At 49.4% G+C, this 24862-nt stretch overlaps 1 protein-coding gene across 5 annotated transcripts in view; it reads right to left on the bottom strand.

Annotated features, from left to right (window-relative positions):
* The window catches only part of MXI1 (MAX interactor 1, dimerization protein), an 82010-nt gene extending 63011 nt beyond the window's left edge, over window positions 1-18999 (bottom strand). Inside the window, exon 1 of one of the 5 annotated variants that reach the window (XM_063710485.1) lies at window positions 18480-18999. In XM_063710485.1, the coding sequence (XP_063566555.1) occupies window positions 18480-18753 (274 nt within the window). In that variant the 5' untranslated portion in view covers window positions 18754-18999. Of the gene's footprint in view, window positions 1-231; window positions 532-17013; window positions 17136-18479 lie in introns of those variants that run through there. The other 4 variants (XM_055352113.2, XM_004050084.5, XM_055352117.2 and 1 more) reach the window with 4 other exon arrangements.
* Between the last annotated feature and the right edge of the window lie 5863 nt (window positions 19000-24862).

The following is a 24862-nucleotide window of genomic DNA, read 5'->3' as shown; positions in this document are numbered from 1 at the left end:
GCGCACCCCTCCCTCACACGCCCCTCCCCTCACGCGCGCTCCCCTCCCCACACGCCCCTCCCCACACACGCGCGCTCCTCTACCCTCACGCACGCACACCCCTCCCCTCACATGCGCGCACCCCTCACCTCATGCGCGCACCTCACACGCATGCCCTCCCTTACCGGCCGCACCGCACTCCCGAAAAAGATTAGTAGCGCTCGGGCTCACGCAGCGGCGCCCAGCCATTACCTCGCTCCCGGCGCTCCAAAAACTCGGCAGCCTCCAGCAGACGCTGCACGTTGATCATCCTCACCCGCTCCATGGGCACCGCGGGTGGCGACCGGCGCCTCTCCGCACTCCCTTCTCGGGCCGACAGGAGGCGCCGCAGGCGGCTACGGCCGGGCGCCGTTCCGGAACATGTGCGACTGGCGGGCGGGCCAGCCCGGCCGCGGCTCGGCGCGCTCTCCGCCGCCCCTGCCGCCCCAGCCGCGCCAGCCGCGCCCGCCGCGCCCGCCGTGCCGCGGGCAGCCCGCGCGTGGTTTGTTTACCTCTCCCCGCGAGCACGGGGGAGGGGCGGGAGCAGCGCCGGGGCCCGCCCCCTCCCGCCCCTGCCTCTGCCCCCTGGGAAATGTAGTCCCGCACCCGCCCGCGGCTGCCGGGAATCGTAGTGCGCACGCCGTTTCAGGGCGCCTGCGTTCCGCAAGATTCGCAAAGGTCGTCGGAAGGTGTAGTCCCGCTGGGTTTCCTTTCCTGTCTCTAGGGAAGACTAAGAAGTTGCGGGACTTTGCTTCTGGGAGGGAAGAATTTTTTTTTCCTCCCTCCAGACACGATGTGGAATGGGAAGGATTTGAGCGAGCTGGGAGTCTACTCCCGGGAAACTTGTTTCTCAGCGACTCCCTGCGGTTGCCCAGGGGCTGAGACATTCTTTATTCGAAGTATCATGTTCCAGTCCTCTATCTCCTACTTTCTCATGTAACTTATGTGCCTCAGTTTCCTCATCTGCAAAATAAGAAGAGTAACACACCCGCACCAACAGCGCACACAGAAACTGGAAAAGCCAAAATTGCTGTTCAAAAACGAGGGATGATTTCATCAGAGAGGGTTTCCATGAAGCCCTTCTTCCACCTCAGCTTCCACACAGACAAGTAGTTACTTTTTTCTTTAATCTTACTTTTTAAAACTTTCTCCTCCCTCAGTCCCTCACTAGTGCTTTTAGACGCCAGAAAATTCTCCTGGTGCGGAACAGAGTTTGGTTCAAATCCTGACTCTGCTACTTACACTGAGACCTGTGTGAACTCTTCCAGCCTCATTTTCCTTATGTATAAAATGGATATGATCATATCCACGGCCTTGAGGGCGTGCCATGTGCCAGGCACTGTACTAGACTTAGTTTGCATAGTAAGAGAGAAACAGACGCAGACCTGCTCTCGAGGTTTGTGTATTCAGTAGTGCTTTTTGCAAAGATTAAATATAATAATTCCAGCACTTAGTATATACTAGGCACTCAGTAAATAGAAGCGATGATGATGTTTTCTCTTATGCTCTCCTCTGTAGCTAAAAAGGAAGTTAGAGAGCGGAGACCACATTAAAAGACTACCACTGGCCGGGCACGGTGGCTCACGCCTGTAGTCCCAGCACTTTGGGAGGCTGAGGTGGGCGGATCACCTGAGGTCAGGAGTTCGAGACCAGCTTTGCCAACATGGTGAAACCCTGTCTCTACTAAAAATACAAAAATTAGCCGGGCGTGGTGGCGGGTGCCTGTAATCCAAGCTACTCGGGAGGCTGAGGCACGAGAATCGCTTGAACCCGGGAGGCGGAGGTTGCAGTGAGCCGAGATCACGCCACTGCACTCCAGCCTCCAGCCTGGGCAACAGAGCAAGACTCAGTCTCAAAAAAAAAAATAAAAGTCCACTGACTGCTCTCATGGCCACTCTCTTTCTAAGTCCTCCATCTAAAAAATCCTCAAAGTCTAGACCAGGGTTTCTCAACTTTAGCATCATTGACATTTTGATCTGGGTAATTCCTCCTTGGAGCAGGAGCTCTGTTCCGTGCTTTGCAGGATGTTTAGGAGCATCCCTGGCCTCTACCCACTAGATGCCAGTAGCACACCACCACCCCTCAGGTGTGACAACCAAAAATGCCTCTAGACATTGCCAAATATCTCCTGGGGCACAAAATCCCTCCCCTGTCCCCCAGTTGGGAACAAGGGATCTAGGGAGAGGAAGAACAAGAGAATCGTACTTGAATGCTCTAGGAACAAGCTGGGAACCGTGCAAACATACCCATAACTTTTTTCCACCCCAATTATATTAACCTGCTGCTTGACATCACATCCAAAATAACAGGAAGCTCCTGGTGAGGGGGCAGTTTCCCCCTCCCGTGGTCACTCCATTGGCTCCTGCCGAAAATACCATCTTGAGATGGAAATCTTACCCTCTTAAAAATGTTATCGGCTTCATGCTGCATTTTAATATACCTTTCCCTCATACCTTTTGTTTTCTTACCTTTCCCTCATACCTTTTGTTTTCTTTTTTCTTTTTTTTTTTTTTTTTTTTTGGTAAAGTGAACAAAATCTCCAGTGAGGTCACAAGCTGCAAAATTCTGCCAATCCTTTTAAATATTACACTTGGCACCACATTTAAGACCAAATAGACGTTCCATCAAATGCAAGCAGACCCAAAATGAGAGGTGTTCGCAAGCCACAGAAGAACTTTTTTTTTTTTTTTTTTTTTCGTAAAGGCTTTCAAAAAGGGACTGTTCTTTTAGCTGTTGACTAGGTCGTTTTGGATCTGGACTTTCCCAGGTCGTTTTGGATCTGGACTTTCCCACTGGGTGTTGGTAACAACCTCCCTTCACCCTCAACAAGGGCCATGTTGGGTAGGGGTGGGACAAGATTATTTTAAAGAAAATATCATTCATTTAGAACATCTGTTAGTTGAGGGTAGAATTTATTTATTTATTTTTTTTTTTTTTGAGACGGAGTCTTACTCTATCACCCCAGCTGGAGTGCAGTGGCGTGATCTCGGCTCATTGCAACCTCCACCTCCCGGGTTCTCCTGACACAGCCTCCCAAGTAGCTGGGGTTACAGATGCCTGCCACCACGCCCAGCTAATTTTTTGTATTTTCGTAGAGACAGGGTTTCACCATGTTGGCCACACTGGTCTCAAACTCCTGACCTCGTGATTCACCCACCTCAGCCTCCCAAAGTGTCCCTGGCCAGGACAAATACAACTCTACTTTTCCCAATAGGAGGTAAACTTGTGTGACAAGCAATCAAGAAAAGTAGTACAAACTGAAAATATACATGAATTCAAGATAGCTTTAATTCCAGAGGTCACAGAACCATAGCTGGTTAGGAAGAGATGGCTACATGCAAGAGGCCTGGGGCCTATGCATGGCCTTCCACAGTTGACCTCCAGGTGAACTAACCTAGAGCCCTTCTTCTAGAGCCATGGCCAAGAGGGAGATGAGGACATGGAAAGTAGAGCGAGACCCACCAAAAGGCCACCTGCATTGAAGAAGGGGAGAGATGATGATCATGGTGGGCAGTATTAAGGGCTGGTTCATGTACAGAAATCTCCAGCCTTTTCTAAAAGCAATTGAGGTGCCACTTCCTTCTCCCTGCGCTGGCTGCCTCCTGGAGTCCTTCCTTGGACATCAGCTATAAGGGCCTCTCCAGCACAAAGCTTAGGGCTCTATCCACAGGAAAGTAATGCTACCCACAAACCATCCCTCAGCAACAGTCTCAGCCCGGAGGAACCCAGAGGCAGCCATAGCCTTTCTTTTGTTCCGATGAACTAGTTTGCACTACAAATGCAGATGGGGAAACAGGAAAAGCAAGGCTTCCAAAGTCTACTGACATAAGAACCTGGAATCCTACCCATAGTCTCTGTTCTGTCCTCTCCCTAAAGTATATCTGTCTCTCAAGGGAGTCATTTGAAAATGGAAAAAGTCCCCCAGAATACCCCAGGCCTATAACGATCACAGCCACGATGGGGACAATCTGCCTTCTGAAGGAAGCAGGCAAAGCCCTCAATTCTTAAGGGTCCTTTCTCAGCACAGTTTACTTAGTGACAATTTCCAAGTGATTTATTGCAGATTCATAAACAATGGAGGCTGATGTGTTGTATCTTCTCTTCAGGGAGGTGAGATGGGGAGAGAGGAAGGGACCATGAGGTTAAGTTACAAGTCCAAAGTTACTGTGTTGATGACACCTTGCACTTAGGAGAACTTCCCTGAAACTGCAGAGTGTTTACTGAGTAGGGCACTGTTTTCTGCGATTATCTTTAAGGATGGGCGTTTTCAAATAATCAACACTGGGGACACGGGAGGTGAACTCCTAGCTCTTAAATGAGAACCGTTAACAGTTATACATTTTTCCATCCCCCATCCCAAAATGACTACTGCAGCCTCCTCCCCTCCTCTTCCCCCAGAGCCCAGAAACGTGAAGAACAGCAGAAAACCTTTCCCTCGCCCAGTGAGTCAGCCTTGCCTAAGTTCATGCGTAAGCTCTCCTCAAGTCAGCGGCAGCTCAGAGCTGCGGGTCTGTGTGCAGCCGAGATAAATTTGGGTCTAGAAGGGATGACGTAATGCTAAACCCGAGAGGTAGCTGCCGCCTCCCAGGGCTCCTGTCGCCAGGGCTGCCGGCTGACATCCCAACCACACGGAAACGCACCAAGCGACTCAGGTGCTGCCCGAGCTGGGGAGAAAGGGAAAGGACATGGGGTGGGGGGAACGCCAGGGGGAGGTAGTGTTTATCTGAGACGGCTGAATCTGGAAGTTTGTTGTTTTTTAACTCCAGTTTTACTGGTGAGATCAGACTACTGGCAAAGGCTCAAACAGCTGCACTTGACTTCCATCCTGACCCATCTCTTCCCTCTTAGAAGAGGGCTTCTTACATTTTATTAAATGGCCCTTATTACAGCAGCCTATTTCAGTGATTATAATGGATGTGTTAATCTCTCAAATGTCCTTTTCCTTCTTTTTTGCATGAACTTGGATCGAAGAAGACATCTGCATTGCAGGACTCAATTAACATGCACATCTAAGCGGCTTGCTTACTTTGGAGCACCCCACTTGGGGTGACACCAGGGTGCTACTGATAAGGTATTTGGGAGGATTTTGCTAGGGCCATGCCAAGTGAATATTTCCCCAAATAACATTGCAAGGTTTATGTCATAGAAGTTTGTGTCATTAAGCTTGTTTCTCAATACAGTCCCCATTTTTCACTTGAGAAAGCTGAGGCTCAGAGAGGTATGGTAACTTGCCCAAGGCCAACAGCTGTCTATCAAACTGATGGAATAAGGGTTAGACCTCAGGCTTTTTTAAACCCGTGGGGCCCATTCCTTTAAATATCAAGACCAAGTTACATTCCCAAAGGATCCAAATGCTGTTTTTTTCTGTTCATGGTTCATTCTTCCCCAAGGAAAGGTTGCCAGCAGAGTCAACTCCTTCACTCCTGGTGATGACCGCAAACCTTGAGCCCAACCTCACCCTTCCACTATAATTAAAAGACCACCACAGGAAACAATCTTTGTTGTGTCCAAGTAGTTTTCTTCATTAGAAATGCCTCCCAAAGACTTTTCAACATTTGTTAGTGTAAACACATTTTATTCTTTAATTTGTGCCTGTAATCATTTATGCTGGTAGATTTTGTGACTTTCAGCAATATCTGGCAAATAACCTGGTCAGCCACGGTGTGTTATTGTTTTGAACCACTGTTCAGTTCCAAGAGTTGATATTTTTGTTTGGGATTTCTGCATCTATATTTGAAAGCAAAAGTAAACTGTATTTTTTGTTGTGTTTCCTAGATGTTGGTATTGCAATAGTCTGTTCTTTCAAAGTTAGATGTAACTTGTTTTTAAGGCCTTCTCCTGCTGCTAAGAGGATGCCCCACATTCTTGCCAAAGCCCTGGGTAACCCTCCCTCCCCTGCCAGGAGCTGGCCTCGAGTTGCCCTGCCCCCCACCCCTTGGCATCATCACCCTTTTCCAGGCAGCAGAAACTTGTGGAGGTCACACTTAGGTCTAGCCAGGCCCTGAACACTAAACCACACAACCAGCTCCTGCCGCCTTGTATCTGCGTTCTCTCAGCCTCAGATGCAGCACTTATAATAAAAATACCATTCTCTTGCCTGTCCAAGGTATAGCTGATCTCACCAGCTCTTCCAGCAATAGTGTTTTGATTTGAGGAAGGTGGGATTGTCCCTAGATCCTAGAACAATACACATCCATTTGCCTACTAGCTGCCACATAACTAGGGCCAACATGCATGGTGCTGCTCCTCCAGTCAGTTCATTTAATCCTCAGCACACCTCTGAGATTCCTATTTTACAAATAAGGCCCAGAAAGATTAGGTGATTTGCCCAAGGTCACACAGGCTATGAACAGATTGGAACTTGAATTTTCTGACCCTTGGACCCTACAGCATACATCATGTTATGTTCAATCGCGTCAGGTCAAACGAAATTGGTTAAAGCAATGGTCTCAACCAAGGGCAATCCCATCACACTAGGAGGCGGTAGAAACATTGTACGAGTGTCTTTTTTATTGTCACAATGACTGGGGGGGTTCCAGTGGCGTTTAGTGGGTGGGAACCAAGGATGTTAAATCCTGCCATATTCCAAACTAATCTGTACAAGAACTGTCACACCAACAGCTCCTGTGTTGAGAAACACTAGGTCAGAAAGATAAAGACAGAAAACTAATCATTTATTCAATAAATATTCCTTAAGCATCTGTTATGTGCCAGGCACTAAGCTAGATGCCAAAGATAAAATAATGAACAAAACTACTTATGGTCCCTGTCCTCTATGTGCTTATATTCTAGCCCTCCAGACTGATGATAAGCAAGTAGAGTAAGTGTAAATTGTGATGAGCAGGATATGGGATAAATGATAAAAATGGGATAAGGTTAGGTGGCTGGGTGAGGAGTTCTGGGATGATCACAAAGACTGTTTAAGACATCTTCTCAAACTTTAAGGAGCACACAAATCACCTGGGTATTGTGGCAAATGCAGATTCTGCTGCAGCAGACCTGGAGTCTCATTTCTGACAAGCTCCCAGGGGGTACCAAGGCTCTCCATCCTCCAATCACACTCACTCTGAATGGCAATGATGAAGGCCATGACAAGGAGTTTGGATTTTATTTTAAGTGAGGCAGGAAAGAAGCTATTGGCTTTTGAAAAGTGAGTAATAGGAACCCAGTTATATTTTGGGTTTTTTGCTTTTTTGTTTTTTGACACGGAGTCTCACTCTGTCTCCCAGGCTGGAGTGCAGTGGCACGACCTTGGCTCACTGCAAGCTCCGCCTCTCGGGTTCAAGCAATTCTCCTGCCTCAGCCTCCCAAGCAGCTGGGATTACAGGCACCCACCACCATGCCCAGCTAATTTTTGTACTTTTAGTAGAGACGGGGTTTCACCATATTGGCCAGGCTGGTCTCGAACTCCTGACCTCAGGTGATCTACCCACTTCGGCCTCCCAAAGTGCTGGGATTACAGGCATGAGCCACCGCGCCCAGACAAATCCAGTTATATTTAAGATCCCTTGTTTCCTAGCTCTGGATCAGCGAGAGGAAGAGGTTGGCCTATGTCATCGTCTGACCGGAACCAGCTGGCCCACACTGTCACGGTGGCAGCAAGGACCTAATGCTCATCTCTGCAGCTCACACTTGCCTCTCTCCTCTGGCTTCCCTGGCAGAAGCCCTTGGCTCCATGTATGGGCCAGCCCAGTTGCCCTGCAAGCTCGGGCGCCTCCAGGAAGCCTAATAAGCCTGACAGGGTGTGGATTCACACCCTGACACCCTAGTATGCAGAACCACAGGAGACCTACTGGTTGGGTGAGTTCCCCAGGGGGTGCTGGGCAAGGTACTACTGCAGGTGCAAGCAGTGACACCCTAGACCATCTCCGTCTAGAGAAAGGAGCCATTTGGCTCCACTGTCAACGCCCAAAGGGCCCTGGAGGTTCTGACAGCCCACTCTCTACCCTAGCAAGAGTGGGGAGAAAAGGAAGTCGCTCCAGGGAGGCATCCTCAAGGGCACCCTCAGCCTAACTTAAAACATTCCAGATTCCAATTCTTTTTTTTTTTTTTTTTTGAGACGGAGTCTCGCTCTGTCACCCAGGCTGGAGTGCAGTGGTGCGATCTCGGCTCACTGCAAGCACCACCTCCCGGGTTCACGCCATTCTCCTGCTTCAGCCTCCCAAGTAGCTGGGACTACAGGCGCCCACCACCAAGCCCGGCTAATTTTTTGTATTTTTAGTAGAGACGGGGTTTCAGCGTGTTAGCCAGAATGGTCTCGATCTCCTGACCTCGTGATCCGCCCACCTCGGCCCCCCAAAGTGCTGGGATTACAGACGTGAGCCACCGTGCCCAGCCTCCAGATTCCAATTCTTGCCTCTTGCACATTTCTTACTCCCTGGGGCTTTTCCCAGAGCCCTAAGGTCTCTCCAGGAAGAAAGAAAAATCTTGGGTTTTAGTCTCTACTCCACTATTTATTAGACTGTGGCCTTAGGAAAGTTAGTCTTGCTAAAGCTAAGGCTTTCCTCATCTACAACATGAGGGTTATTATAGCACCTGCATATTGGATGTTTGTGAGAATTTAATATAAAGCACGTAGCATTGTGCTGGCCCATAGTAAATGCTCAATACTAGGAGGCCATTATCACCACTCCTTTGGAAAACAGAGAAGACATTGCACTTGTCAGCAGCTCTCTTGTGGACAGGTTATGACACACTCCCAGAAGACAGACAAGAATTGTTGACTGATTTCTATTCGTCTATCATTTGAACTAGAAGATAGACCTGGAACTGGAGATCATACATGCTTCACTTTGGAATCACCAAGCACAGAGCTTGGCTCCCTGGCAGGTTTTAGAAATTATTTGTTGAACTTAGCTCAGTTCAACAAAAACTTAGCTCAGTACCACTGGTAGAAAAAAATGAAAGAAAGTTGTATGCAAGGCACACACAGTCTTGGGAGCCAAGAAATATGGCAGGACGGTCAGGCTGTGGTGGAGGTAAGAAGAAGATAACACAGGGGCACCATAAGGTAGTTCTGGGCCCCTGTAGAAATAAAAACAAAGTCCACACTAGCTCTCACTTGCCCAGAGCAGCCCTAGGCATGTCCTCCACTTTAATACAATAGCCTTCCTACTCCCAAATCACCTTTATTCAAGTATCCTTGCTAATGGCAATAAAGACACAGAAAAAGACATTTCAAATAGTAGGTAATCCAGATCCCCTTTAATTGGCTTCAGTTTGAATTTCTCAATCTCCCTCTCCCTCAGGACAGTGTGTTTATCTTTCTAATTTTGCTGTGTCTAAATTTCCTTACAGACACTGGAGTTGGATATTAGAGGTCTGTGGCCAAGAGCATGTTGTACAGGAGAGTGGACTTGGGAGGAATGCTGGTCTGGACAATCCTCCAAGTGCAGAAGGCCCCTATCTGTAAAGAACTGAGAGTGGAATGTATTTACTTACAAGGTTGCTTACACAGTTTCCTAAGCTCAGGCAGTGAAAGAAAAAAAAAACATCTGTAGAAATTACAAGGACAAACACAAAAACACAAAGGATTGTAGGCCGGGCACGGTGGCTCATGCCTGTAATCCCAGCACTTTTGGAAGCCGAGGTGGGTTGATGGCTTGAGCCCAGGAGTTCGAGACCAGCCTCGACAATATAGCAAAACCTTGTATCTACAGAAAATACAAAAAATCAGTGGGGCAAGGTGGCACACACCTATAGTCCCAGCTACTCGGGAGGCTGAGGCAGGAGGATCACTTGAGCCCAGGAGGTAGAGGTTGCAGTGAGCTGAGATTGTGCCACTGTACTCCAGCCTGGGTAACAGAGCAAGACCCTGTCTCCAAAAAAAAAAAAAAAACAAAACACATTAAACACAGATAGGGGAGACAGGGAGGGAAAGAACTACTCCTTTTGGAAGCCCAGGCTAAATTTTTATTCTGTCTATAATGATAGCTAGAACCAAAGACAAAAATACTCAAGTCAAATGCCATCCTGCATTGTTGGGGTTCACTTTAAGACAAGTGAAGTTCTAAAACCTGGCAGTGGAATAGTACACTCCATGAAGACAGGAACTCTACCTCTAAAACCTGGCACTGGAATAATACACTCCATGAGGGCAGGGACTCTACCTCCAAGACCTAGCACAGTGCCTCCCATTAAGCAAGTATGTACTCCTTATGTACTGGTTTAATTAATGAATGAATAAACACAAATTTAGGGAGAATGGCTCACAACATAATTCCACATCTTACCAAAATAGTTGCCACAAGGGCTTTTCAAGAGAGTTTCTCTAAATTTTTTTGAAAAAGGATTCTGTTTACATATATTCCCTGGAGTGTACTGCTCAAAGCAAGGGTCACCTGAACTTTCAAAACATTTCATAAGCAAGGGGCCCAGCACACTTCTGCCAAGATGAGGAAGCAAAGAAGGAGCCTCCTGCTCAGCATGATGATGGCAAATGCCCATTATTTTTGACCACAAAGATCAAGTCAGCTGTTGACAGCTTTAACACCTCTAGCCAGGCCACTCGGGTACAATGACATCAGAGACAATTGCTTCCTTTAAGTTAGAAGAGCCAGAGAGCAGGTGTCTGTCCCTGGGACAGGGAATTGAAGCCTCTCCCATTCCCTTCCATCCTCCCTCCCTCTCTTTTTTTTCTCTCTCCCCACTGTGAGCCTAGAGCTCCACCTCCAGAAGGATCCCCCAAGACTTGAATTCCTCCTCCTCAGTCAAGGCTTGGGATAGCCACCTCATCACTGCCACCACCTTCTAGCTCCTCCCTCCTCCCAGCCCCCAAATGTAAAAGATAGTATTTTTCTAAGTATGGCAAATTGAAATTAGCTTCATTTTGAAAGACTATTGAGAATGTTGCAACGACCTTTGCAATAACCGGACACACCCTGGGATCAGTAAACCAGGTTTGAAAATTGCTGACTTTATGAGCACTGGACCTGTGGAACAAATGCCCAGGTTGGGACTCTACCTGGAACCCATTCTCGTATCAGGTAGGAGGGAACACAGCCCAGAAGGACCTGGTTCTGCCTCTGCTGTGTCATCTTGGGCAAGCCAGTGTCCCTCTCTGGGTCTCAGACTCCATGACTGTACAGATGATGGATGCTCTGTGACCTCTGGGGCTCCTTCTGGCCCTGATGCTCTGTGCTAATACCTGCCTCCTTTAAAAACAAAACCTGGACCCAGTGTGGTGGCTCACGCCTGCAATCCTAGCACTTTGGGAGGCCAAGGTGGGCGGATCACAAGGTCAGGAGTTCAAGACCAGCCTAGCCAGCATGGTGAAAACCTGTCTCTACTAAAAATACAAAAATTAGCCAGGCGTGGTGGCAACCACCTGTAGTCCCAGCTACTTGGGAGGCTGAGGCAGGAGAATCACTTGAACCCAGGAGGTGGAGGTTGCAGTGAGCCGAGATTGTGCCAATGCACTCCAGCCTGGGCAACAGAGTGAGACTCCATCTCAAAACAAAACAAAACAAAACAAAACAAAAAAAAACTGAAGTGGAGCGGAAAGAAAAATGGGAAGGGAGAAGAATGGTTCAGGAGGCCATATTACTATAAAGCTCCCCCATTTCTGCCTGCTGAAAATTGCTTTCCTCATTCTGCAGGAAGACTCCCATTTCTTGCTGGGTTGTTACTTTTTTATTTCTTTTTCTTTCTCTCCTTTAAAAAAGAAAAAAAAAAAAACTCAAAAGCCACAAAACCACAATTCATCTCCCCAAACAGGACATTTGGAAGCCAGAGCTGTCGGGGGTTAGGTGTGTCAGGCCTGACATACTGGTGGTATCTAAGTGAAGACCAAGCCAGGGCAAGCATGTGCTTCTCCTCCAGAAACCCAGTTTAAATCAATATTTATCCAACTGTATTTATAGAAAGTGGTGGTGGTAGGGAGGAGGGGGTGGGGTAGGGAGGCAGGGGGATCTAAAACAGAACAAGCCACAATGACTGATGCAAATCTTTGTGGCCAATTCGCTTCTGCAGGGCTGGGTTTTTTTTTCAAAAGGCAAAAGACCCGGCTTTTGATGAACCTGCTGTTGGCCCCAGTACCATAGCAACAGCCCCAAGTCCTCTAATATGCCCAGAGGACAGACTTGGGAAAGGCAGCAGGAGGGAGGTGGTGTTTCCTAGGAGCCCTAAACTTGAGTTAAGGCCAGGAGAGTTGAACAACTCTGAAAGACAAAAAAAAAAAAAAAAAAAAAAAGCCTCTCTGGTTGGCTCTTCTGACTCCAGCCTCACTTCGAAACCTTTTCTAAGCAAGGTGTGTGCAGGAAGACCTTGGACAATAAACAAGGTGTTTCAAATACCAGCTCTGCTTCAGGTTCCTGGGTGACCTTGAGTAAGTCATTTCACCTCTCTGGACTTCATTCCTTGGCTGTAAAATGAGTACATGTGTATATGGTTAAGAGCACAGGCTCTGGAATCAGAGGCCTAAGTTCAAAACTCAGCTCCGCCACTTACTAGCTATATATCCTTTGGGCAAATTACCTGGCATCCCTGCTCCTCAGTTCCCTCCTCCGCAAAAGGGGGTAATAAAATTGCATCCATCAGAAGGTTGTTGTGAAGATCAGGGGAGATAACGAATGCATAGCCCCATACTTGGAATATAGTCAGTGTTCAATAAATTGTAGCCATTATTGATATTATGCCATACAATTAGTTGCTGCTGCTGCACGCCGGCACCCTCTTCATTTTCCTCAGTTTCACCTCTAGACTTTTGCCCAGGCATCTCCAGATGAATCCCCATTTCTGGATGTATCAGTGGGAGACTGTTTCGATCAGAGATGAGAGGTGGATGAGCAACTACTGTTTTGCCTTGGTAGCTAATGGAGCCTCCTTTTTGCTCCCAAACCAGGAATGGCTCAATTCAACTTCTCTAACTTCCAAGGCCCTGTCCCCTTTCCCTGGATCTCCTTTCCAGGACACACAGTCCTTGGGAGCTCCGTGATTCTGAAAGCCGTAACAATATCCTCAAAAAAGCCTTCTTCTGGTATTTACCAGTCAGCAGAGATCATATTTAAAACTGGAAAAAATAAGTTGAATCTGGGGAACATAATTTGGGATGCAGAGGAAATAGGGCCTGATTTAAGAATGCTCTTCACATAACTCCACTAAAGACAAATACCCTACTCCACCCCCACCATACTTCAACCTAGAGTTTTCAGAAAGAAGCATCTGCACATAGTAGACATTCAATGTACATTTGAAGAATGTATGAATTCATAAGATTGTTGTCATGCAAAAACGTGACCAGCTTGAACATTAGTTGCCATCAAAGCCCTCGATTTCAGCAGAAGTCACTCTAGTCTCCTTCTTTCTTATTTGTTTCTCAGGGTCACAGCTGTTCACAGGATGCAGTCTCAGCTCTTCAGGTCTGAACTATCATCTTCTTGCAGGGATTGGTCTCACCACCCAAGGGAGTTGGAGATCAGTATTTCTGACTCGTCTCCAAATCTTCGGAAGGGCTGTCATGTGTCCCCTGGCCTCCAAACCTGATCCTCATGCCATAGCTAGCAGTAAATGACAAATCTAACCAATCAAAACATTTATATTAAGGATCTACTACTGTATGCCCAGTGGTGTGCTATATGCAATGGGTAACATGCATTGAATACTGTAAGTGATCTTTTCTCTTAAGTTACTAATAAACTCCTTGTAAAGGTAAAGCTAACACACAGGAAGCAAGTAGAGAAGTGCATGGTACTGATTATCAAAGCTCAGAGAAGTTGCTATTTATTGAGCACCTATTATATTTCAGGTACGTTAAATATTTAAGTGCAGTGCCTCATTGAGTTGTTTGACAATGATATGAGGGTCATACTATTGTTATCCCCATTTTGCAAAAAGGAAATGGAACCTCAGGCTAAGTAAGTTGTGTCCAAAGTCACAAAGCCAGTAAGCAGTAGAGTAGCAAGCTGGGCCCTGCTCCATGTGACTGCAAAGGTTTCATTCTCTCAAGTACAATGACTTAACAAATAGAGCCAAATGGGCTGAAATAGCTAGGGGAAGCTTCCTGGAGGAGGTGGGAACTGATCTAAGTCTTGAAGAGAAGGTAGGATACAGATATCCCTAGGGGAGTAAGAGAATGAAAGCATTCTAGACAGTGGAAGAGTCTAAGTCGAGCACAGAGGTTCGACTGTGAAGCCTGCTTGCTGGTGGATCTGCTGCACAGACACAGAGGTTTCAGGGCAAGGAAGAGGAGATTAAGTCAGAAGGCAGGGTGGGGCCAAATGACACCACACAACAGCAGCTTCCTCTACCAGGAGGAACAGGCTGTTTCTTGGGCTGTCCATGCCCCTAGGAAAGCACCCCACCCTCAAACCCAGGTGATCCACTCCAAGGAGCCTTATGGCTTTCTACTCTCATCTGATGGTCCTTCCCTATCTTAAGTGTTGCCTCCAAAGCAACCTCCTCCAGACACTAGGAAGCCCATTTCTCTCCTCCAGACACTAGGAAGCCCATTTCTCTCCTCCAGACCTTACCTGCTCTCACAGCTTCTTTCCCTTACCTGCCAGTCGGCTCTTATGCACATAACATCCCTTTATGGATCTCTTCTTCTCTTTTAGTTTTAACCTTTTCCAAGATCTTTTTCTACTTATTAGTCAGTCCTTAATTCCCACCCTTCCACTGGACTCAAAATGCATATAGGTGATGATGTCAGAGATTATTTACATATAATTTCTGAATTTGTGGTAATAGGATCACAGCCTTCATGATTAATATTTCTGGAGGCCTTCAATTTGTGATCCGTAGAGATTCACATCAGTTGGAGTTTTGGGAGAATGTACCTGCCTTTCCTAGGGAATCCCCCCTGCCTTGCACACAGCACACAGTCAACAATGGGTGACTTAATTTGAACCCCTCCTCCAAGAAAACTCAACCTCTCCACTGGAAATAATTCAGCAATGTGGCCACAACTTGGTGAACACTACCAGTACGGAAACCTCAACAAGGGAACGAAAAGCAGTTCTGGCTACGATGGAAAATAAGGCAAGCTCCTGCCAAGTAAGTACTTCGCAAACAGCAGTAAAAACGGAACGTGTTAACTCGTGACCAGGGTCCACCATGCATCTCAGAAAGGTCTCACCGAACCCGAAATGGAGAATCGGGGCCCGACACTCTCTCCGGACAGAAGAGCGTCCCTTTAAGAAGAGACTGGACCAGCTGGCCGCACTACAGCTCCCAGAGATTTCGTGGCTTGCAGCCTGGCTCCACCCCCCCCCAGCCTCCGGCCCCAGCAACGCGTGACGTCAGAAGAGGCTGGAGCTGCCGATTGGCTGAACGACGCAGCTAGGTCAAGTCCAGTCGGAGGAAAGAAGTTTGTCTCCATGTGGAAACCATGTGTCTCTAGCTGGGAGGGGGAGGAGGAGAAGGCGGAGAAACCGAGATCAAGTGATTATAGGGGAACTCGCTGAAATGAAGGCGGGGAGGTTGTGCACCTGAGTCGGCCAGCGATGCCCTTTTGCAGTAGTGACCTAAAAAAAAAAAAAAAAAAGACGTACACAACAAACTACCCAACCCCACCCCCAATAATAACTACTAAAAAGCTAGGGTCCCTGCTTCCTTCCAGAAACCAGGGACCCGGTAGATGCTGGAATCCTGTCGGAACGCCCAGATCCCTCTCCCTCCCCCAACGACTGAATGATGTAAGCGTTTCGGAAAGCAGAGCTCTGGAGCAAAACAAGCCCCGCGCGCGCCGAGCGACCCGCAGTGCCCGAGCCGGGCGCACGCACGACCCGCCCCCCGACTCGCGTTATTGCTGTGCACACGCGGATTGCCGTGACGCGCGGGCATTGTGTGCAGCGAGCAGAAAACAACGACGAGCGCCGCCAGCGCGAAGAAGCGCCCCCCATAAAACGAGGCAGATGTAGGGCCCGCCGTTTTCCGTACCCAGAGACCTAGACCGGGCAGGAGGAGGGGAGGAGAGGGGGTGGGATAAAGTGGCCCCCGTGGACCGCTTCTCTTTGCAAGGGGGATAACAGAGGGCCTGGCGGATGGTCGCACGGAGTTTGCCGGAGGTCACCCCAGCCTGTTCGAGCTGTTGGGGACGGGGCGAGGGCCTGGAGCGGGGTCTCTGCAGCCAAACTGGGCACAGCGCGGCGCCCCAAGCTCTCGGGGAAATCTGGGGGCCGTTGGCATCACGTCATTTAGAGCCAAACAGCGGCGGCGAAAAGAAGCAAGAGAGCTAAAAATACTCCCGCCGGGAGCCGGCCGGAGGAGGGGGGCTGCGGGGCCGAGGGACTTATTACGCACATGAAGTTGACTTAGACTTGGGTGCTAAGGTTCCAAACCCCTCTCGGGGGCTGGCAGATTTGCAGGGCGGACGCCTCGGGCGATGGGCTGGGAGGAAGCCCCTCGGCTTCACCAGCCTCTGGAGCCCGGTTACGCCGCCACGGGCCCGCCCCACGCGGGGCAGCCCAAGCCCGGTGCGCCCGGCTCTCTGCTTACGTGACTGGTGGCCACGCCGGAGCCCCGGCACGGGGTAAACAACGAGGTGGCGGCGGGGTGGGGGGTGGGGCGGGGGGAGGTCTCCGATTGTCTGCGGGTGCGAAGTGGGGGGCGGGACGCTGAGGAATCTCCGACCGCCTCCTCCATACACCTCGCTGGTGAGGGGGGGTGGCTGGGGTAGGGGGGCAAGCCAGGTTTGCCACACACTGCCAACGTGCCCTCATGGGGTGTACCCCTAGTCAGAGCCAACGCCACGGGACAGACTCCAGAGAACTGGTAGCCGGGGATGGGGGTAGCTGAAGAAATCGCGCCCCTCCCCCCTGCAACAAAAGCAAACACACCAAACAAAACCACGTCTTCACCCAGCTCCCCACCAGCTCTGGCTTTTCAGAAACTACCCTCCAGACAAATGCACACATAGCTTCCCGCGCCCCATCCCCCTCCGACCAGCATGAATAATTGCGAAGCGATTCGGCTGCATAGCCTGCGATGCGCCTTTCTCGCAACCCAGGCACTCCGGGAAAACAGGCGAGAAGATAAAGAAAAGAACGCACCACCGACCTCACAACACAAATCCTCGTTTTGGCCTTACAGCGTCTGCACAATTGCGCTGCCAACACACGGTTCCTTTAACCCTGAAGACCTGGGGTATCAGTCAGCAATGGTGTTTTTGTGTCTGAGGGTTGTTGTGTTGGGTGGGGGGAAGGTTGCAAGATCTGACACGTTGCAATCGGGACCTTCTTTCTTTCTCTCTCTCTCACACACACGCGCACACGTACACACACACACTCGCGCCTCATTGATCTTCCTACTTGTTCGGACACATTAAACATCCCGGTTTCCCCCTATCTGTCGGTCTGTCTGCCTAGTTCCCTTCCTCCTTTTCACAGCTATTATTCTGAGGACCGTGCTGGATACGCTGCACACGCGTGCCCCCGTTAGGGCGCTGAGTCGACTGCCTGGGGAAAGCTGGGGGACCTGGCTGGTAGGGGCAAAAATGAAACAAATAAATTCAAAAAAGAGGCCAGGCCAGGGTGGGGTTCCCAGCACACCCCCACCCACGCACTACTATCCACGTGAATCTGGGGGTGGGCAGGTGGGGGGGGGGGGTAGAAATCGACCAGGAAGGCGTTTGCCTTGCTTGCCCTGTGCGCTCACTCAGGAGCCGTCTCCCGGAAAATAAAGAAAAAGCACAGAACAGCCCACACTTTCTTCCCCAACTATTGTTTCTCAAAGATCCCAAAGTTTCCTTCTAGCCGCGTCCCCACGGCCAAGTTTCCCGGGCTCAGGACGGCGTGTCCGGGGCGAGCTGCTGGCGTTGCTTGGCCCCGCCGGCCTCCTTCTTTGGGGGGGCGGCGGTGGCACCCCAGGGCAACGGACGTGCAGGGGGACTGTGTCCGTAGACGTGATGGCCTGAGCCCAGTCCTGCTGCGAGAGGGAAGGAAAAAGGCGAAGTAGGAGGGAGAGAGAGAGACAGAGCCGAGCCCACGCCGTGGAGAGCTGTTTGGTTGTTATTGTTGTAGTGTGTGTCTGTGTGTTTTCTTTCTGGAACCTCTGAGCTCTGCCTATGGTTTCCAACTTTCGGCTTCTAATCCCCACCCCACCCAGGAACGAGCAACAGAAAAACAACACTTGTCTGCCTGAGAAGGCTCCGGAAAAAAAAAAAAAAAAAAAAAAAAGGAAGAAAAGCGACCTCAAAGAGATGAGCTCTCGGCTCAGTTGTCAGCAAACAACAACACTCCCCCGCTCCTCCGCTGGGCCATCCTCCCAGCCCCAGCCGGCCGGAGAGGACAGACCGACGCACCGACAGGCCCCTCTCCCCCTCGCCCGTCTTTGTTACATCTTTAGCAGCTTTGTGCGTGCGTGTCCTTTCTCCGGTGTCATCGGCTTTACTGCCAAGGGCTGGATGTGTATGTTGGGCGGGGGGGGCGGGGGGGGGGACGGGCCGAGCTCGCAACAGGGGTCGCCCAAGTGGGCGAGAAAGAAAGAACCGGGCGCCGAGGAAGAGCAGGGGCCCCCAAACTTACTTTTGTTTTCTTTCTCGATCTGCTCCAGGTAGCTGGCGGCCTCGAGCAGAATCTGCACGTTCTGCAGAAAAGTGTTGATGTGCTTCTCCATCGAGTTCTCGCTGGTGTTGAAAATGTCTGAGAAGGGGCACCTGGGCTTGGCCCCAGCGGGGTCCTCGGGCAGGGCCGGGGGCTGGGGCGCGGCCGCGGCGGGGGGCACAGCCGGGGGCGCGGCGGGGGCCAGCCCCGCGCCCTCGCAGCGCGCCTCCTTGCGCGGCCGCCCGCGTTTGCCCATGGAGGAGCGGGGGTCCGCCGAGCTCGTCCTCTAACGGGGCTGCGCGGCCCGGCCGAGCTCCGGGCCCCCAGGGAGACCCGGCCGGCTGGAGCAGAGAAGGCGCCGGGGCGAAGAGCCGGCCTGACTTCCCGAGCCTCGCTGCCTGCAGTTGTGTGTGTGAGTGTATGGGAGTGTGTGTCGGTCTCGCTATGGGTCTGTGTGTATGGGAGATTGAATGAACCTACAGGACAGACGGAGGCACTCTGGCGCCTGGGTCCTAGTGCGAGCCTGTCGCCATCGGACCGGTCAAAATAAAAGGTGGAGACTAGCGAGCGAGGCAGGGACCGCCCCTGCCCGTCCCCGCAGCCTTCCCTGCCTCTCCCCAAGGCTTACCACAGAGTAGAACACTGTCTTTTAACCGGAATGGAAAAAAATACCTGATGTCTCTGGGTGCACCTGCATAAAAACAAACTACTTTTTTCACAGAAAAATAATGCCTCAAAAAGTGTCCAGCACAATGCCTGGCACACAGTTAGGTCCCCATACATGGTGGCTGCTATGACTTAAAAATAAATAAATAAAAGCTCCCCAATCCAAATGGGAAGAAGGGAACCAGTGTGTAACCAGAAGATCCCCCCACCCCCAACACAAACACTCCTACTCGCAGACACACATACATACGTAATCACGCACACACTTGCGAGGCACCTGTGTGTGCCTTCACACAGCCAAATGAAATCCCAGGCCGTCCAAATCCGAGTTACAGATTTACTCATGCCTTTCTCCCTTCAAATGCAAAGTTATTTTCCAGAAGTGGGAGGAGATGTCAGCATCCCTCTCCACACTCCTCTGCCCAGCCTTGGTTCAGCTGTGCAAAGCTCACACCAGGATGCCTCCACACCTGGCTCCCTTTAATTTGAGAGGCAGAAGTGGCAGCTCAGGAACCACCCCCCTCCCCAGCTGAATTCCACCTTTTGCCTCTGAAAACCCCTACCCCAGCTGACATTGTTTCACTGCCACTGCTGTCCACAATCATGGATGCTTGCCAGCCCTGGGAAGTACTGGAGGCGTCAGGGGATGATTGAAGGCTGCTCTAGAGTGCCATAGGAAAGGGTTCAAATCCCAGCTCTGTTGCATACAGACTGTGTGAGCTTGGACAAGTCCCTTAACCTCTCTTGGCCTAAGTTTCCACATCATTGAAATGTGTGATAAGATGCTTGTGTATTGTATCTGACTTAGCACACTCTGGCCCATGGTAAGCTCTTTTTCTTCCAATCCAGACCCAGGCAAGAGCCTGAGTCCCCTATTCTGATGTAACTTGTATCTAAGAAAGGAACAAGATGTAGTGAACAAGACTCTTCTGCACTTCCTTGGAAAATATCTCTATGACAAGCCCATCTAAATATGGTTACTTTGCAAGGTCACCTGGAGTTTTCCTCCAGGGGAACCATTTATATAGAGGACAAAGACAATGCTGCCCCCTGGAGGTGTGCGATGCAGCCACCCTACTCAAAGGCAGCTTCGTACACATTGTCATAAAAACTCTTGATGGCCGGACGCAGTGGCTCACGCCTGTAATCCCAGCACTTTGGGAGGCCAAAGCGGGCAGAACACCTGAGGTTGGGAGTTCGCGACTAGCCTGACCAACATAGAGAAACCCTGTCTCTACCAAAAATACAAAATTAGCCGGGCGTGGTGGCGCATGCCTGTAATCCCAGCTTCTCCGGAGGCTGAGGCAGGAGAATGGCATGAACCCGGGAGGCGGAGCTTGCAGTGAGCCGAGATAACGCCACTGCACTCCAGCCTGGGCGACAGAGCCAGACTCCGTCTCAAAAAAAAAAAAGTTTATCTTCCATTATTAGAAGAATTACTGATTTTTTGCTTCTGTGAGAACCACAACCTGAGTTATTCGTGTTGAAATGCCTGTAAACATCTAAAAATGTTAGGAAGACCTCATGTATGCACAGTTTCAAACAAGCTTTCTCCAATGCCATTTTGCAAAAACTGGCCCTTGTGTGAAACAGCTCTGATCTCTCTTGCCCCAAATGAAAGATGGTACTGAGACAATGAACCAGCTAAGCCCAGAGAAAACCTTGCTTTCTCTTTAATTGCCCAGTGGTGGCATGGGTCAGATGTATAGTACTGCAACATACATGCACCACCAAGACAGGCACACGCATGCATGAGTGCCATGGTGGGGGAAGGGTGTTTTGTAATTATTTATTTATCCCTGTTCCATCTCTCATAGGTCTGCGAGTTTCAGAAAGCCCAGTGGGAATCTTCAAGCTGGGCCACGGATCTGACCAAAGCCAAAATAAACAATGGCTTGAAGAAAATCTACAAAAAAGTGCTGATTTGCACTATTCCCACAGTCGGCCACAGCCCCCACCATCATTCCCATGGAAAACACCACGGCTGGTGCCAAATCAAGTTTTCCCCCCATCATAGGGGCATTGTTTTTTGTTATTATGTGAGTTCTTAGCATCAGACAATGGCACCACAAGAGACACAGTGGAAGCAGGAGAAATGCCTTTTTGTTTCACAAAGTCTGTGTTACTGTGCCCCCAGAGTCTCGCATATAGTTTAGTTGCATATATTCATTTTGGTAACACGTATGTGGAACGACGAATGTGCCAAGCTAAAGCCCGAAGCCCCCTCCTTATTTGTTTTCAGAGCCCATCAAGTGTTAAATCATATTAACATCCCATTGCTCTCTCCCTTCTCCCGCTCCGTTCCCCAATTAACAGATTTCTCTAATAAAGTTGGCCCCAACAGAAAGAGTGGTGTTTCAGGGGTTATATCACAGGACAGGCATCCAGGATGCTGGGTTACAAGCTCAGCTCCATTCCCGATTAGATTTGCTTCCCAGGAGGAGCCATTCAAACCCTTTGCAACCCCCCTTTCTTTGGGGTTTTGATTCCAGAAGTAAACAGGTCCCTTTGGAAATGCTGAGAATTTCTGCATAGAACAGGTAGGGGATGTGAATACAGCCATTCTGATGAGAACACATGTGAACTCTTTGAAAGAAAAGCAGAAATGCCCAACGAAGTCAGCTAGAATGCTCTCAGAGGGCCCGGGATATCTTGGGTGCCCAGTCGGCCTGGGTCCTGCTTTCCCAACATTCTGTTCATTTGTTTGTTTGGCTTATTTGCTTGTTTGGCAATACCTTTCCATGGACCTTGTTTGTATATTAAAGCAAGATTGTTCTTTCTTTTATTTGCCCCTTTCCCCCCAGACGTTCTATACTCTTACATCAAAGGAGTTGTTTGGCCTATAATTATGTCTTTATGTACACAGAGGCTGGTTAATTACTGAGAAGGCGATGGATGCGTTGCCATCGAAACCTCCCCACCTTGCATTGGGATGGGATGCTCTTCCCTCTGTCATGGACCATTTTGGCTCTCTTGGGTTCCTTAGCCTTGCTCTTCCTGCCTCATCTATTCCCCGCTCACCAGCCTTTTCTGCCTAAATCCGTCACTCCTCCACCCTCTAGTTTCTCCTTGGACCTTGCCAAAATGTCCTAGTCAGATTCTTTCTTGCTCTTTGCCCTGTGGTCTTTGTACTCAGACTTGGCAAACACCATGAAGAGCTCTTCTGTCCCCTCCCTTGTCACTTGAGTCCTAATTCTCAGAGCTTTCCCAGCCACAGTTTTCCTGGGTATCTTTCCCTTTTGGAAAGGAATCATCTGGCAGTGAGATGAGGAACTGGCTCACAGCTCCTTCTCCTTGGGGGCCTGACTCTTGCTTTCATTTGTTAGAAAGGAGTGGCCCTGTAGAAAGCCCAAGAATAGAGGGTTAGGAACTGTAAGACACAAGCAGAATGGTAGGAACAAGGAGAACTGTGAGACTCTGCCTCTCCCATGGCCTGAAAGTGCTGACCAGGCCTCCTCTAACCACTGCCCATACCCCCCACCACCACCCACACACTCACCAGTGGGTATAGACATGGGCAGGGGATAAGTAGCCTCCGCCCTACAGTGGAGTTCACTGGGTGTCACCTGCTCCTGGAGGCATTATCTCAGCTCTCCTGGACTCTGCCCTCCTTTCTCCCAGAACTGTGAGTCTGGCAGCCTCTTCCTGGTTCAGCAGACTCCTGGGCTTCTCCTGTCCAACACCCAGTACTTAGAGGGCTTATTAGACTATGAGCTCATCAAGGGCAGGAAGCACGCCTTGCTCCTCCTAGCATCCCCAGGCCCTGGCACCTAGCACATGCATGGCATAATACTGGGGCTTAGGTCACGAGTCAAAGGCATGAATGCCCTTCCCTGCCTGGTCAGAGCCTCGGTGCTGGCCGTTCATGGCTTCTCGTTCCAGTGGTGAGAAGAGGCATTTGATGCTGTCTGCAAAACTATTCCTGAGTCACTCACATTAAAGTTTAAATATCTAAATGCTGTCTCCGTGGAGAAGCCAGAAACCCATTGAGCCAGATGGTTGAGGTTCCATTACAAAAAAGTGCAGAGACTCAGCTGCCCTGTCCCCTGTCCTTACTGTGGTGACAGATCTGGTGACAAGATGGGTCTCCTGTGTTATAAGATGCCTCTAATGGAGAATTTTCAGAAATCACCAGGCGGCGAAGGCAGTGGCCTGAGACTAAATTAGAAGTCAGATGGAGCTTTTCTCACATCTCCCCCATTCTAGAGTGTCTTCTCAGTCTTTCAGGCCCCAGTTCTTTAACATCTCCATATTTTTTAATTAATTCAGCAAAAGTTTCTAAATTTATTTACATTAAAGTGGCAGGTATCAGTGACTGACTAGCTTAAATATGACTTTCCCTGGAGGCATTTGGAATTAAAGATGACCAGTGCCTTAAGCTTTAAGGAATAAAATTCTAATGGTAAAATATTAGGCATCAAGAGATGAAGGGGCAAGGTAGTTTGCAAGTGGCAAAGGGTTTTCCTCCTGATTATCAGCTAGCTGAACTTATATAAGTCACTTAACCTCTCAGATAATCCGTGTTATCATCGACGAAGTGGGAAGAACAATGCTTGCCTTGCTGAAGCGGTATATATGAAGAAACTTTTGAAACCGTGAAGAGTAGTGTGCGTGGCTGGGCGCGATGGCTCATGCCTGTAATCCCAGCACTTTGGGAGGCTGAGGCGGGCGGATCACAAGGTCAGGGGTTTGAGACCAGCCTGGCCAAGATGGTGAAACCCCATCTCTACTAAAAATACAAAAAAATTAGCCAGGCATAGTGGCGCGCGCCTATAATCCCAGCTACTCTGGAGGCTGAGGCAGGAGAATTGCTTGAACCCGGGAGGCAGAGCTTGCAGTGAGCCGAGATCACGTCACTGCACTCCAGCCTGGGTGACAGAGCAAGACTCCATCTCAAAAAACAAAAAACAATGGTGTGCATGTCAGGATAGAATCAGGCTACAAGAGTCCTGGAAGATTTTTAGGGAAAACAAAAACAAAAATGACAAGAAGATGGGAGAAGAAATTAGAAGACCAGGGCTTTGGGCCAACTCTTCTACTGAACTACTGTGTAATTTTGAATAAACAATGTCGTCATCTGGTGCCTCGGTGTCCTCGCTGATGAAGGGAGTATTCCATTGCCACAGAGTCTACCTCTCTCCACCATTCCAGAAAGCTTCATTAATTCATCTCTCTTATGTTCATGAATGGCAGACTGGGATGTCACTGCCCAGAAGTATTTGGAACAGCATGGGAGAACTATTGTGACCACATCGAGCTGGTAAAATTCTAGCCCAAGGCAAAAAGATTGGCATTTTAGGTCACCCAGTCAGCCTCATCTCTGGAAAAGACTGCTTCCCATTGGTTCTTTTTTGGAAAGAAAAAAAAAAGAAAGAAAGAAAAGTTGAAGAAGCCTCATTCCTAGTCTAGGGGCCTAGGACTCCTGGACTGAATAATCTGGAAGACAGCCTCCCACCCAACATTGGGGGATATACAAAATCTGCTGCTTCTAGTTCCTGACCTTCTGCCTGGACACCTGCCTACCACCCACCCTGTCCTCACCTCTGGAGTCTATTTTCTCTTTCTCTTTTTTCTGTCTCTCCTACCGGTAGCCTATAAGTTGTCCTTCTCCCTTTCCTTATCCAAAGCACAGTTCTCATGGGTGAAAAAGTTGATGAGCACTGAAGTGAGTATGTTTATCTGGGATAACAGATCCAGGA

This window comes from Gorilla gorilla, chromosome 8, assembly GCF_029281585.2.
Source record: "Gorilla gorilla gorilla isolate KB3781 chromosome 8, NHGRI_mGorGor1-v2.1_pri, whole genome shotgun sequence".
In the NCBI taxonomy this organism is placed as follows: domain Eukaryota; kingdom Metazoa; phylum Chordata; class Mammalia; order Primates; family Hominidae; genus Gorilla; species Gorilla gorilla.
The sequence above is the reverse complement of the archived record's forward strand: the minus strand, read 5'-3'. Positions and strand labels throughout refer to the sequence as shown.